Raw genomic sequence first — 14,705 nt, forward strand, 5'->3', positions numbered from 1 at the left:
ATGACAAACATGTGCTCTATTTATGTACGTAAACTGCATACTTTTTAAAATCTGTCCTACACAGAGAAAAGGATCTACTAACTTTTAAAAAACTATTTTGGTTGTTTACATGAGAACATTTTGTATCATAACAACATGACAAACATGCGCTTCCGTATGACGCCATTGCATAACTGTTATAAATATATCACGGATGTACCTTAATACCAAATGGAAAAGTAGCACACTACCCCATGATTTAAATATTGGTTTAACTGGTGATAATGACGGTAAAACACTTTAACCAGAATTACTGATAGAATTCTGCCACTTTCAGTAAGAAATAATTATCAAACATTTAAACATGAAACCATCTAGCCCATGTTATACATTTTGCACTGATGCTATGCGGTTCTCTTTAAAAGTTTTCTTAACAGACGATTATATAAGTTATTTTCGTGTTCATAAATTTATGACTGTTCACACGGTGTATAAAAATTCTCTAAAAGTATGCGGCGTAGTGTGTTACTTTTGCAGTTTTATTTCAGTGTGTGACAGAGGAAAATCGGATCGACATGCTAAATGGATGTTTTCCCCGTTAAACAAAATTGTCAATGAATGACATCAACATACCTTTATAATATCAGTTAATTCTCCCCGTTTCACATATACATTCCACATATCTCATGTTATATATTTGAAATACTACAAATTTTGTAGATATTTTTTTGGCACACATTAACAAATTCCTTCGATATGTCAACGTCACTCGATACATAGTCATGACGTCATCAGTTTATTTCCATATTGATCAGACAGAAATTACACGACAGCAGTCTAACATTTCGAATGTCTTTGGATCTTAGTGGTTGCATGGTTTATTTTATGTATAAATAACACTTATATCAAATATAAAATCGGAATTTAATATATAGTTAGTGATATACTTATTTCAATTATGACGTCACTTTGTTTCACGGATTTTATTCCAGTAAAGATTTTCATAACCTGCATAACGTACCCACGTACTTATAAATATAAAACAATACATCTTCATACATACTGTACAAGTACCTCACGATGGAACTCTTTTGCAATAACATCCCTGAAACATGGCAGTTTAGACTTCAACATATAGTCATGAAGAAAAGAAGACGAGAAAAACTGTCCTTTATATTTACATCTACCCGTTTAATTTCCTGTTTGCGTGTCATCATGTATGTTGTATGTGGGATTCAATTACCAATCACTTTACTACTGTTACATTTTAATGGATCTTTAGGAATATATAACCGGGCTACTAAATGTCATGTCAAACAGCACAGTCATATCCTGTATATAGCTACAGTGTATAGTGTAAGGCAATAGGCAGACATATCGCTGTCCAACATGTAAGTATTGCAAACGCTATTTTCTTTGGTCGTTTCCTACATCCATAATATGGTACTGGATTTCAAATATTACCAGTAGTAAATCATTTTGTTGAGCAATTAAATGCAACGAGATTTAGACTATATTGATGATCACCGTTTTACAATTGGTGGGTAGGAATTACATTTCATTCCTTTAACATGCCGGTTCTTTGAATATCATCAGCAGTTATGCAGGTAGAATTACAGAAGTGGGTTACACATGTTTTGTTTTTCAGGATGATACATTACGTATACTGTCAGTATGTCATGCATATGAGATATTTCCCTGATCTGTCATGAAAGTAACATATGTCCCTTATATGTATCATTTATTAGAAAAAAATATTATAATGGTAAACTTCATGTTTTAATTTTTCATTTTGGCGTACATTTATTTAATACTGAAACAAAACTACTGATATGAAATTTAATTTCCAAATACAACCTATATCATTAAATTAAATACTGTCTGATTTTGTCATACCAGTTGCTATTTATACACTGATTTTGGATTCGGATATGTCCGTTTGCCTGATCAAGTAGTAAGGCTGACAGAATGACCGTTCGAAAACGGATATTTACCTCTCGTGGGTTGCTGTCCCTATGCCCGTTATGTTAAGATGTTTATGTTTCCCTACTTCACGTTTTGTATTCTTTAAAAGATTTATGAGGTTGATCACCGTTCGTTATCTTCACCTTTCATGACAATGATCATTATTGGTAATCATTGCTATTTCCTAAAATAATATTTTGGTCCAAGACTACCAATATGCTAGCAAACTAGAAAAAAATATTATCTGTAGTGAAAATGCAATGAATCTCCTCAATTGATTTGGAAAACTCTTTGAATATGACGTCAGATATGTTGCGTATAGGTAATTTTGATATCAATACGGAATATCCGAAACACTATTTTCTTTCCGATTCCATCACAATTTTGATATTTAGCATGTCGAACGAGATAACTTTTTCTGGGTTAACGTGGTCATTTTTTTTTTTATAAAACAGGCACATTTTACTATAAGATAAAGTGAGTTCAGGCACTTTGCGACGGTTTTGAAAGTCGAAGAGCTCTCCGGAGAGCAAACGCAGAAAAGAGATACCGTTATATTTGAATGAAAAATATTAGTTAGCAAGAAAAGCAGTTTTGTCCAAACCCCAAAATCATAAGAGGTGTTATCCTTCAGTGCATGTATGAGTTCAATCCATCGGTTAAACCTTGCATTCCCACTAGCTTTCACCGCCACTATAACAATTATTACCATGTACATATCATACATTCTAATAAATATACTTTTGCATGCAATGATAACAAACAGTGTATGTGATGATAAAGCGAAAAGTACGTCATATGTCGAGGAAAAAAGAGATTGGGGTTGCAGAAGTGCGGGGGGGGGGGGGGTCATGTTGCTGCACGTATATATAAGAAGACATGTACTAGTGCATTCATTTGCAACATTCAGAAAAATAATCTTACAACTAGGCAGATATTTATATATAAAAAATCATTCGTCTTTCGTCAATGGTTATCACTAATTTATATACAAGAGTTCCCAAAGTGACGCATAATTTCCGTAACTTCTTTTTCTGAGGATTTCCACATTTTTCTAGTTTCGATATCCTCTTTTCACACAAAAGGACACCTTGAAACATAAGTATATTGCTTAGGCATTAGATAAAGATATCCAACAAAATTTAAAGGTATTTTCAGACTATTGAGGTCATTTAGCATACCACATCGGTTATTTTACGAATGTGTAAATTTATTTTATGAATCCATGTTTGTATTGAAATTGCTAATTTTCGGCAAGACATATTTCTTTTAAAATGTCAGTTATTCAATTCAACGATTACCCCAAATACAAGCTGATAACTAAATATGAAGAGGAGGACATACATTAATTCTTCGATAAAATAAATAAACAGTACGGGAAAAATACTATATAAGACAGTTAAAGAGGCACAGGTAAAATTTTAAACGGGGAAACATATTTAGGTATTTCTAGACATTTTTAAAGTATGTGTAATGGTAAGACGGCTTCGGTGAAAACAACGTTTTTAGTTTTAAATTTGCTTCATAAATTGATCTGTCATTACCTTATTTCGAAATGTTGAATACATTTGACTTACTGCTTAGATTTTTACTGTTTAGAAATAGTCATGTTCTCAACTCCGTATGTTTCTGGTTATTGACGAACATATCAAATTTGAGTACATTTGCTTTATTCTAAATAAAGACAAATGTGTTTACAATGGCAGATTTGGGAGCTGAATTTTAAGTCAATACAAAGTGTGTAAAAATATTTCTATTACATTTATTTATAACATATCTTTATTTCTATAACAAAAAAACTCAATTTCCATTGATCTTAAATCGTTGCATCTCGCTTTCAAAACAAAATTGTGTATCTTTTATCACTTTGTATTTTGTAAGCAGGAATTCAAAGTCCCAGTTTACAAATCTTGTAACATTTTTTCTCTTGTATTACAATTATATTCTAGAAGAACATGGCTTTGATATTATATTTGATAACAAACTGATACTGAAAATTCGTAAGACGAAATTATCTAAATTCAGCTTGAAACACATTTAATATCCTAGTCAGTAAAACGAATGAATCTAAGTTACCATTACCGTACCTATTCCAAGACTTCACAAAGAAGGATCCTGTAATTTCTCCACCATGCTCTATTCTCACAAAAATACTAACTGTACCTGTGATGTGTAACTGGTTAACGGGTACGTTTACTCCTCATATGAACCTTGTAACACCTTTAAGTGTATTTGAGGGGACCTGTATTTTACCACTCTCAATCTCATATGTTTAATGGGATTTACACTTATCGAGTTTTAAAGGATCTGCATGTGCTAAATTCTTAATTATGTATGTTATAGGATTTGATTACCGTCAAGCAAAAACCACCCTTAAGTGAAAAATATCACTTTTTCACCTTTTAGATGTTTTAGATAGAAGAATTTCTCCTCTTTCTGTTGATATGTAACATTACGTTACAGTCCAATGATAATGACCTTAAAATCCCCATCAAACTTGGTAAAAACTTGCATCGAGTCGTTTGACGTCATGAGTTTTGGAAATTTACGTTGTATTTTGTTACGTTTTGCTACTATTTCAAACGTAATCAAAATACATGAGTCTGAAGTTTTTTTTATCATCTGATATATAGTTATACATTTATCAACATTCAAACAATTATTTAGATTATGACAGATTCAAAATAGGCTAGTTTTTATAGTCTTTTATTCGCCCTGGGTGTCGGGAGAGGGGGCGACTACGTCATTATACGGGGCCCTGACAATAGGTCTAATAAATTTAAACAAGTATTGCATTCTCTCTCTGGTTAAACCAGCTGCCGGAATGGCTTGGAGGAAGGATGGCATCTATATCCACGCCTGCTTTCAGCAGTTTTAGTTCTGTTCCGGGTGAGTCTGGCACTTCTTTAGCTACAACAATACCGGTAGAAGAATGTGCACAATATATAGGAGAAATGTAAATCATTGATAAGAGTTTAATTCAGAGAGGAAATTATATATACATGTACCAGTACCTTGTTTGAAAATGATTAAGGTTGGAATTGTTTTGTTGAGATGGCAAGTCAGCGAATTATACCGTAGTCGCCGCAACCCCCTCCCCCCAACATCCACACATATCACCCAACTACAATGTATCCCCTTTCAGGATTGGTGTTACATGTAACAGCCGAAAAAAATCGATATGTGGTAACATAATAAATCAGACTTGTTACAATCCATTTCTTATGTGAAAAAAAAAACACCCAACGTTCTTTTAAATAGCGTACTCTACCTGGCTAATCTGCTTGGAAAACAAAGTGTCTGAATTTTCTAATACCCTTTCTGACTACGGATGCTAACTGATTTAAGATTCAACCTCTGACCTTCTGTATAATTCTTTAAGTAAGCAAACCCGCAGTGATTTTTCTACATTTTTACATGGGTCCTGTGGCTTTCGAATTGGGGGAAATAGTTGACATTTTAGTCGAACTGGGAAAAATCAATTTTATCGTAAATAAGTTTTAAAATCATATCAAACATTATATTATCTTTATTTTACACATCTAATTTTCTTTAACCTTCTAAAATTTTCAACTATTCTATCCAAATCATCATTCCCATAACACTTTCTTATATGTAAGTCTTATGTATATAATTTACATCTAACCTTTATTTTTTTCAAATACATTTTCCTTTCATAATTTCATTATTGGGGAAAATGCAAGCTAAGATGGGGGAAAATTGGCAATTTTTAGGAGGGGAAAGGGCCGAAATTCAGACCCAAAATGGGCCCCCGAAAAATAACTGACCCGACGTCCACTAAGCTTTTGCCATGGTATGGGACTTACTGTGCAAATGTATTTGGGGGTGTTTGTCACTCAGCGTTCTACAAAGTAAGTACGTCAACATGAATTTATATTTGTTTTCTCATTCAAAGTAAAATGAAAATGCTTCTTTAAAAATTGAAAGACTCATAATACATGTGCAACTACACAATCGTTCTTATTTCGTCATTACTATCTTTAATTATTTAATTTGGATTTTAACTTGAAGCGTTATCACATTGTAGGTGGCATTCTTTTTCACCCAGTCCAAAATTCTCAAAACAAAAATGAAGCATAGATATTACGCTAATAGCGACCTTGGCGTGTTTTCCGTTTTTCCCGGTGTCGAATCCTCATCTACTAGGAAGTTGACTTACGTGATTTACAAAACCTATTTCTAAATACTATTTGTTCGCCAGAAAATATTGAATTGTCTAAATTTAGAAAAGGAAGTACACAGAAATAATCAAGAAGCTACGTTCTATAGCAACACCAAACAACTGAATCTTTCTAGGTGTAGCAAAGTAGAGAGGTCCAACTTGACAAACATGATGCGGTACAGGGGTCCGTGTTTGCCAAACTATCTATTTTGTATTGCTTATAGGAGTTATGAGATTGATCACTGTTCCGTATAGATCTTCACCTTTCATGTATACAGCTTGCGAGTAATCAAAGGTATATAAATGGACATGGTTAAGCTCTGTTGACATCGGCGAAGCTGGTTGTACCAGGACTGGTTGCTCATGCAGTTCTTATTATCGGTAAATATCACAGTATTTACAACAACGGATTTTAAACACACTTGTTGTAATACAGTATTTTAATACATTTTATAAGATATTTCTTCACACTTTAGTGGTTTGTGAATTTTATTTATTGTAAGGTACCTGTCGTTCTACTTTCACTTCATTCAAATGTGCACTATATTTGACCCAATCTAATTAAAATCAGACTCCTTAGATCCCCGCCGTATACTCTGTGTAAGCGATTATGAGCGTATCCTAGGATCTGATTTTAATTAGATTATATTTGTCCAGAGCAGCTAACTTGTCGTTTTTTTGTCATCGCCGATTGAATGTTATCTTTCTGTTGTTCACAGATAGGACATACTTCAGTCTTGGGTGACATGAATTTTATATTTGGACAGCAAATCTGCGAGATGCCTTTGAACGTCAGTAGCCCTACTGGTGTCTTGTCATTATCGATACAAACATCTTCGTATATTCTGTACAGGGACTGTTTGCTTTCACTGCATGGTAGAATTATGTGTACACCGATATTCCTGTTGACTGCTGCCAGCTGAGGCAGACCATGCTCTTCGGTATAACTAGATATGAACTGAGGAACATCCCTCAAAACATCAAAACCGTATGCATTCTTGGGCCGCCTATGTTTATTTCCATGAGTTCTTGAAACCAACCCATTTGTGATCAGATGATGTATCAGATATTTCAATGTAAACTCGCCAATGCTGTGTGTTATCAAAAAAGTTTGTCGACAAACTTAATGTATCGAAGACGTTTTCTAATTGAATCTCAATCTTTTGACTGTCTACATTTAGATTTTATCTTTATAAACTTCGCCATAATATGAAAGTCTTTCATTTTTTGTCATCTCAGTTAAGGAAATGGCGTGTTCTCTGATGTCTGAATAACTAAATGTAGAAATACAGTTTTTCGCACACCCACATCCCTTTTCAATTAAAGATCGTTATTTCACATCTTCTGTACAAGGATCATGGGGTAAGTTGGCAATCCCTTCCCCAAACATGTGTACCCGGGCCTCTAAATCGGTTGACATATCGTCTGATTCACCGTCATCACTGTTTTCGTAAATAGAACACGCACCTGCGTTCTGCTTAGTAAGATTTTTTCATGGGAAAATATTCATTGTTGATATTGTCTAGATCCTAAAAATTTTACAAAATATTTTATTAACCGTCATAAGTGAAATACAATAATTTGATTGATCATCGGGTTTTTAGAAATATTTTCAATTATTTGTCAAGCATTTTTTTTTTCGAGAGATGTGTGTGTGTAAAAGAGTAAAGCTACAGGGCAGAACGCTGAATCTACAAGATGATTTTTTCTAATTTCGGAAATAAATTAGTATTTGCAAAACATTTTATAATTTCAGGTTAGTGTTGCCAAAATACAATTGTTAACATTTTTTTTACGTACGAACAAAAGGTGAGCGACATAATTATTACTAAACGTATCGCTGTATAGCTACGCAATGGTAAACTTTATGGCTATTTTTAGGATTCGATGCTATTTTGTACATATTTACAGCATTGTAAGATACATATGTACGTTCACAATCAAGGAATAGTACATATTGTAAAACTTGTAAACACCGCAGAAAGTAAACCAACAGGTAGCACAACAATCGGACGGCTGTTTTATATACATGCAATTCATATTGTATCGATCTAATATTTCAAATAGGGGAAGGAGGGGGGGGGGCGTAAACCCATATAAACGTTGCTTTAAAAATATGTCTGTTTAAAAATATGACTGTTTGGTATATGTCACACATAAATTTAGGATGTCAGGTGAAATATTTTCATTTCTATAGACTTTCATTTTACCTGTATTTCCCGAAGAAAGGGAAATACCTGTAAATATATTTTTTATTTTCGACGAAAATCCAGTATATGCATAGCACTAATTAACATCAATACTAAACACTTAAACCGATATAATATATAATAATTATATATATAACAGATAAATGAAACTTGTGTGTTTTAAAGTGCATACTGACAGTTCCATGACTACTCAAGGAAGCGCCTAACATGTGATTGAAAAAACAACGTTGCAGAAAATCATGCCGTCATATCGTAAAAACGTGACGTCGACTTTACCGCTTGATTTCTCGATAAACGTCACAATGCACTTAAGGGTGGTTTTCGCTTGACGGTAATCATTTATGAGATTGATGACTATTCATAATCAAACTTTTTTGTTGAGTATTGTTCGTTTTCTTCTTTTTTTTTTTCTTGCATAAAATATACATTTTAAATGCTTACACTTGTCTGTCCTCGAACTTTTACTTTATAGGGAAACAAACGCGAATGTGAGGATTTCAGGATGGAGTACAGCTATAATCGGACCTCGTTCTTTATTGTTGTCCTTCATGAATATTTCACTTCACGGGTATACCCATTACAATTCAAAAATTATACACACCTGTTATCAATTTACAATTTTACACAATCTAAACACTGCAAATGAAGTGGTTTATAAGCAGCCTGTGTTGTGGGAACTTTTGGAATATCCAACTCCTACTTTGGGAGACATGATATTCCTTATCATTACTTTGCTGTAGAGTAGAGATTGTGTCAAAATCATGTAAGATGATTGTATATCTAATTTGATAGCACGATATAATTTACACTTACTTATTATTTAATGTTTATTTGCCTTTGTATACAAAAAAAAACAACCCAAAAATAAAACAATTTATACTTTAAAGCATAACATTATATATCACATGTATACCTAACTAATGTACCTTTGCATATTTCCTTAACTTGGATCATTCTGTTATATTTCTTGCTTGAAACTCTGTCTGTAGGTTGATTGTCCTTCTGTAAATTATATACAAGTGTAAATGAGATACGATGCACATTCCAAGATACATTCTAGATGCGTCAAACAATTACATACTGCACTCGCCTAACAATTATTTAAATAAATCGTGAAACGACTATATCTTATATTTCAATTATTTCTACAGGATTCCCATGGTTATGCTCAGGCTGATATTAGTCTTAGTGGTTATATTGACTGAACTGTATGCAAAAGAAACCACACAGGATTTCATCAGTAAATACAACAAATACAACACTGTCTGTCGAGGAATGGGATACAAAACAAAAAGTTGCAAAGGAAGAGATCATGGTATGCATCTGATTATTATTAGAAGAACACATACATTTGCTTATATCTTTATTATCTATTTTTCTCTTGGTTTGTTTGGATTCCTGACTGAACTATGCAGGCAAGCAATTAAACACGTATTTCTAATGCAATTTAATGAATCATTTTCCTTTGAGCCATTCTATGTAATTTTATAACTTAATTTTTTACACAGTTAAATATGTTTATGAACAGGAATCGTTGCTTTCCATGCCCGAACTTCGTCCTCTCTTCAAACTCTCGGTAGCCAGGCTGTAGTTGTGTTCGGGAAAATAACTCTAAACTCTGGATCTGCGTATAACAGTAACACAGGGATATTCACAGCACCAACAGATGGTATCTACTCTTTTACATGGACTATTTTGACGAACATTGGGTCATATTTTAACACACAAATTGTCATTAATGGAAAACTAGTTGGTTACAATCTTGCTGACGGTAAATCTGGCAGTTCCCAGCACGAGTCTTCCTCAGCAACAGCAGTGATTAGAATGAAGAAGGACAGAGTCTGGATAAGGACACATGGTCAAGATGGGAAATATGCATACGCGAGCTGGTCGTCCTTCTCTGGGTTTCAATTGTAAATAAAAAATGTGTGGTAAAAATAAAGGAATAAAATGTCTCTTCATATGTTTAAATTAATGCATTATAGAAAGGTATATACCCTGTATATCAAGTAATGAAGTGGCGAATGTAAAGGGGGTTACGCCTCCGATTGTTGAATAACTCTTAACAAAAATCATTTTCCCATTTTGGGGTCACAACCCCATTTGGGTCGCAACCCACGTTTGAATATGTTCTAGACCGCTCCCTGTCATGTAAATATTGTCATGAGTACATGACATTAATGATTGAGAATCTTGCAGTAGTTTAATAGCTATATGTAGAACAAATAGTTACGCTTTATAGATCCAACGAACATTGATTATTTGATTTTTATAGCAAGAAAACGTTCAATGTTTTGGTCTAGCAGTTGTGTCGTTGCTAAAACACCACTTTTAAAACTTAATGCATATCATTTCAATAGACTGTAAATCACGTTTCTGGGTGTTAAACAGTCTGCAATATTTCAATCAAAATACAAGAAATAGGGCTCAAAGCAGGGGGTGTGACCGGTCAACATTGGATATCTACTCCTCCTAGGTAACTTACTGTATTTCTGGTTTGTCCAAGGTTCCGTGGTGGCCCAACTACCCATTTGATGGGATGAAAATGTGGAGACAACAATGAGTAATTGATTTCACAATTCGTATAAGGAATACTAAAGTTGGGTAAGACAAAAACGATTTATGTAGGAAATGTTGATTCCATCAGTCGTATTTCGGTACAACATTATATTATGTAAAATATGAATCGCCCGGAAACGTACCTAAATCAATTCATGGATGTCGTTTCCGCAAAGATGATAATCGTAATTTCAATTGATACATCTTCCCTGTTGTCAATAATCAGCAATGACTTGATCGAATGCGTCTCCTTTTCCTAGAGGCTTCCATAGGGGTGAAAAATCTTACTTTGTTACTTATATTCAATCGTACAAAAATGAACTTTTTTCTGTCTTCCATAAGGCTGGGTATTAATAAGGCATACACATTTATTGGACTTACTGGATGAAAATGAATTTTTTGTCACTAGATAATCTTCAAACTAAATTTGATATCAAAACAAATTATGTAACATGCAATGGTGTAAAACAAACTATCATATCTGATTTTTAAAAAATGTAACTTTAGTAGGAATGGAGTTTTATTATGTCAATTGATTCCTTGTAATATCAAAGTCTTTGCTCTTATTAGAAAATGATACAAACATATGATGAGATCTTAAATAAATCAGTAGTAAATCCTAAGGGTAAGCAAAAGTGGGCTAAATATTTTGAAATAATTGACGTACAATGGAAATAGATTTACTATCCTTCATTCCTGGTGACCAATGACAACACATTACAATGGTGTCAATACAGACTTAATCACGATATCTCTACTACCAATAATTTCCGGTATAAAATAGGTAAAGCCGATACAAATTTATGCATTTTTTGTGAAGAATGTATAATTTAAATATCAATGTGTACTATGATTACTAGGCTCTGAGGTGTGTACTTTAAAGTTTTATGATATAAAATGTTCAAACATTCTCAAAAACTAAAGAAATATACATTATATATTGAGGAGAGAACAATAAGTAAATTCTTGTGTCCTGAAAATCAATATATATCTTATATTATAGGTCTCTGCAAAGGCCAAGGACATACTTAAAGTGGTGACAGGAGGAAAATCAATCAAACCAAGTGAAAGTACATGACAACATTACAAAAGGAAAGCAAAGGAGTCCTTAAATTCAATGTTGAACATCAAGACAGTTTAAAAAAAATAGAAGCCAAACAAAATATCAAAACTTTATGAAGAAATAAACAACAAATTGTGAAATAAACATGAAAGCATTCTTATATATGGTGTTTATTCAAATTATTTCAACTGAAATTCCTAATGTACCTAAATTCGAAAGGGAAACAACTTATGAAAAAATTAAACACCAATGGGTTGAACGTTGTGTTGACATGCAAAAATACATGTATAATGTGATGCATCATAGAATAGCTCAAATGTTCTATTTTCATGCAATTTTTGGGCTCTTCACCCACCCCTTTCTGGATGGAGAAGGTACAGACATGAGTCACAACCCCTCCATTCCCACCCTTATATTTTTTTCTGGATCTGCCTCTGCTTTGTAAATATGTTCGTAACAAATATATTTCTGTGCTCATTTACTCCTTTATCATGTTTATGCCTTGTTTGGGGTTACACTTTTAAAAAAGTATGATTTTGAAATAAAAATTTTAAGCTTCAAATAACTCTTCCGTGTACATTTATCAGTATACAGTTTATAAAGGATCTAAACTTAAAAGTTGCAACTGCTAAAAAATCTTATATATAATGGAATGTATTGATGAAATGATTAAGAATTCATTTTCAATTCACTTTACAGACACTAATGTTTACATGGATTATGTACAACACGGTTGTTTTGTCATCTGAAAGCAACATGTAATCATACTTGGTAAAATATATTGCCATAAACATGATAAATGAGTAAACTTACATTTTTTAAACTACATTATTGAATTAAAAAAAAAATCCCATTTCTACATTACATGTGTGACCGGTCAACAGGGAATGCTTACTACTCCTAGGCACCTGATCCCACCTCTGGTGTGTCCAGGGGTCCGTGTTTGCCCAACTATCTATTTTGTCTTGCTTGTAGGAGTTATGAGATTGATCACTGTTCGTTATCTTCACCTTGCATGTATTTTCATAAAATTATATAAAGCCAATATAAACTGTCTAAATTTTGCAATATTAATTACACAAATGTCTGCAGTTTCTGTTCTCATATTTATTTTTTCCTGAACAACCATATAAAGTATACGACTGTAAAAACGTACATTTCACTAAAAGTTCTTGTTCCACTCTTACAAAGGATTCATAAGGAAATCAAGTGCTAAAGTTTATTTTAAAATTTGAGCCATATCACGTTTCTAGAATTGTTAGCCAAAGTTTTGAATGTCCAGATGCTTTGAAATAAATGTTTTAAATTTCATATTACGTAGAGCAAAAATGAATTCAAAATGATTTTTCAAATAAAAGATATTTTCAATGAATTATTTAGGGTAAAACACAAAAGTTGATAAATTATATCTTTGTTTTATCATAAAGGATTCCCTTGAACATGTTGAATGTATTTTCAGTTTTGTTTTCTGAAGATATGCGTTTTGAAAGAGCATGGACATTCATTCTCTTTATACTGGGAACTATAATACCAATCTTTTGTCATTCGAGCAACTTACAACATACGTCGTTGACCAGCCTCACAACAGTTGTTGATAGGTGAATTTCAAAATGAAAAACAATTGCCAATCAAGCATTTTGTTCTTTAATCTGCCAATTATCCACCCACTCCAAACTATCCAGCCAAAAATATTTGCAAGTTGAACTCGTCATTCAGTGCAAAATATCCTATAAAGGCCGGTCTAATAAGTTGTTTACAATAACCTGAGGAAATCTGAAAGAAATGGGTTAATAATAAACGGACTTTCGATTCCGACCCAAAATGCTATGCATCGTTTCTAGCATTTACATCTATAGACATATCATTATGGTATGTAAACACATAAAGAAGATCATTTTAGATATTAAGATATGATAATTACTAGAACATGACAGAAAAGTGTACTTGTTGAATAGTTTGTAAGTAGAAGAAAACTTAAAAACATGAAAATATATTATTTTCCCGTCATTTTTCACAATCTTCATATATTTTATTCCGAATACAGTAAAAACTTTCAAAAAAATATTGATTAAAAATTATTCAATAGCATTTACTTTATCCGTCTAATTATAAAACGTTTTTGAAAGTGTTTGCTGTTTCGAGAAAAATGGTCTTAAAGTTGGAATGTTTTTCCGTTAGAAAATCCTTTCGTTAACTACAGCAACGGTTACCATGATAACACATAACACACACTCACTGCGACAACAGAAATTAGTAAACAGTAGCCTTCTTCTTCATTTTAAATAAGCCATTTGAAAATGTATGATCTTTTCATTTAACAAAACTTTTAAGAATATATAGCATTTTTATGGGTAAATTTTGGTCAAAACATGGGTATCATATTTTTAGTAACACAGCTCTGTGAAGGTGCGTCATATGAAAAAATATTATCACCAAATGATTTCCTATAAACAATGTTACTATATATATAAGTATCGGCTCAATCTCTGACGATCGACTTTTCACCCTCTGCCTGATTTTTACATGGAACCATACTTAAATCTGATCTTTCTTTCTCTCTTAAAATAGAGCTACAATGAAATATTGAAGAAGTTATTAATATGTGACTGTGAATATACTTAGATATACATTTATCATATGTATTGTAACGAAACCAAGGGTATGGGGGTACTTACATAATCATGTAATCATGGGCCGCTGTTTATATTCTAATAAATTGTCAAGGTAGAAATGGTTGCCTTTGTTG

General features: G+C 32.8%; 1 protein-coding gene across 1 annotated transcript; it reads left to right on the forward strand.

Annotated features, from left to right (window-relative positions):
* Nucleotides 1–1,303: 1,303 nt before the first annotated feature.
* Nucleotides 1,304–10,254, forward strand: LOC125676766 (heavy metal-binding protein HIP-like). Its single transcript, XM_056158987.1, has 3 exons — nucleotides 1,304–1,370; nucleotides 9,489–9,652; nucleotides 9,866–10,254. Coding segments are annotated over exons 1-3 (555 nt in total). The 5' UTR covers nucleotides 1,304–1,368.
* Nucleotides 10,255–14,705: the final 4,451 nt, after the last annotated feature.

This window comes from Ostrea edulis, chromosome 3 (assembly GCF_947568905.1).
Source record: "Ostrea edulis chromosome 3, xbOstEdul1.1, whole genome shotgun sequence".
NCBI lineage: Eukaryota > Metazoa > Mollusca > Bivalvia > Ostreida > Ostreidae > Ostrea > Ostrea edulis.

Excerpts from the sequence above, each read along its gene's own strand:
- LOC125676766 (XM_056158987.1), top strand. Across the intron at positions 9,653-9,865 it reads TTGCAAAGGAAGAGATCATG|GAATCGTTGCTTTCCATGCC; the intron begins GTATGCATCTGA and ends GTTTATGAACAG.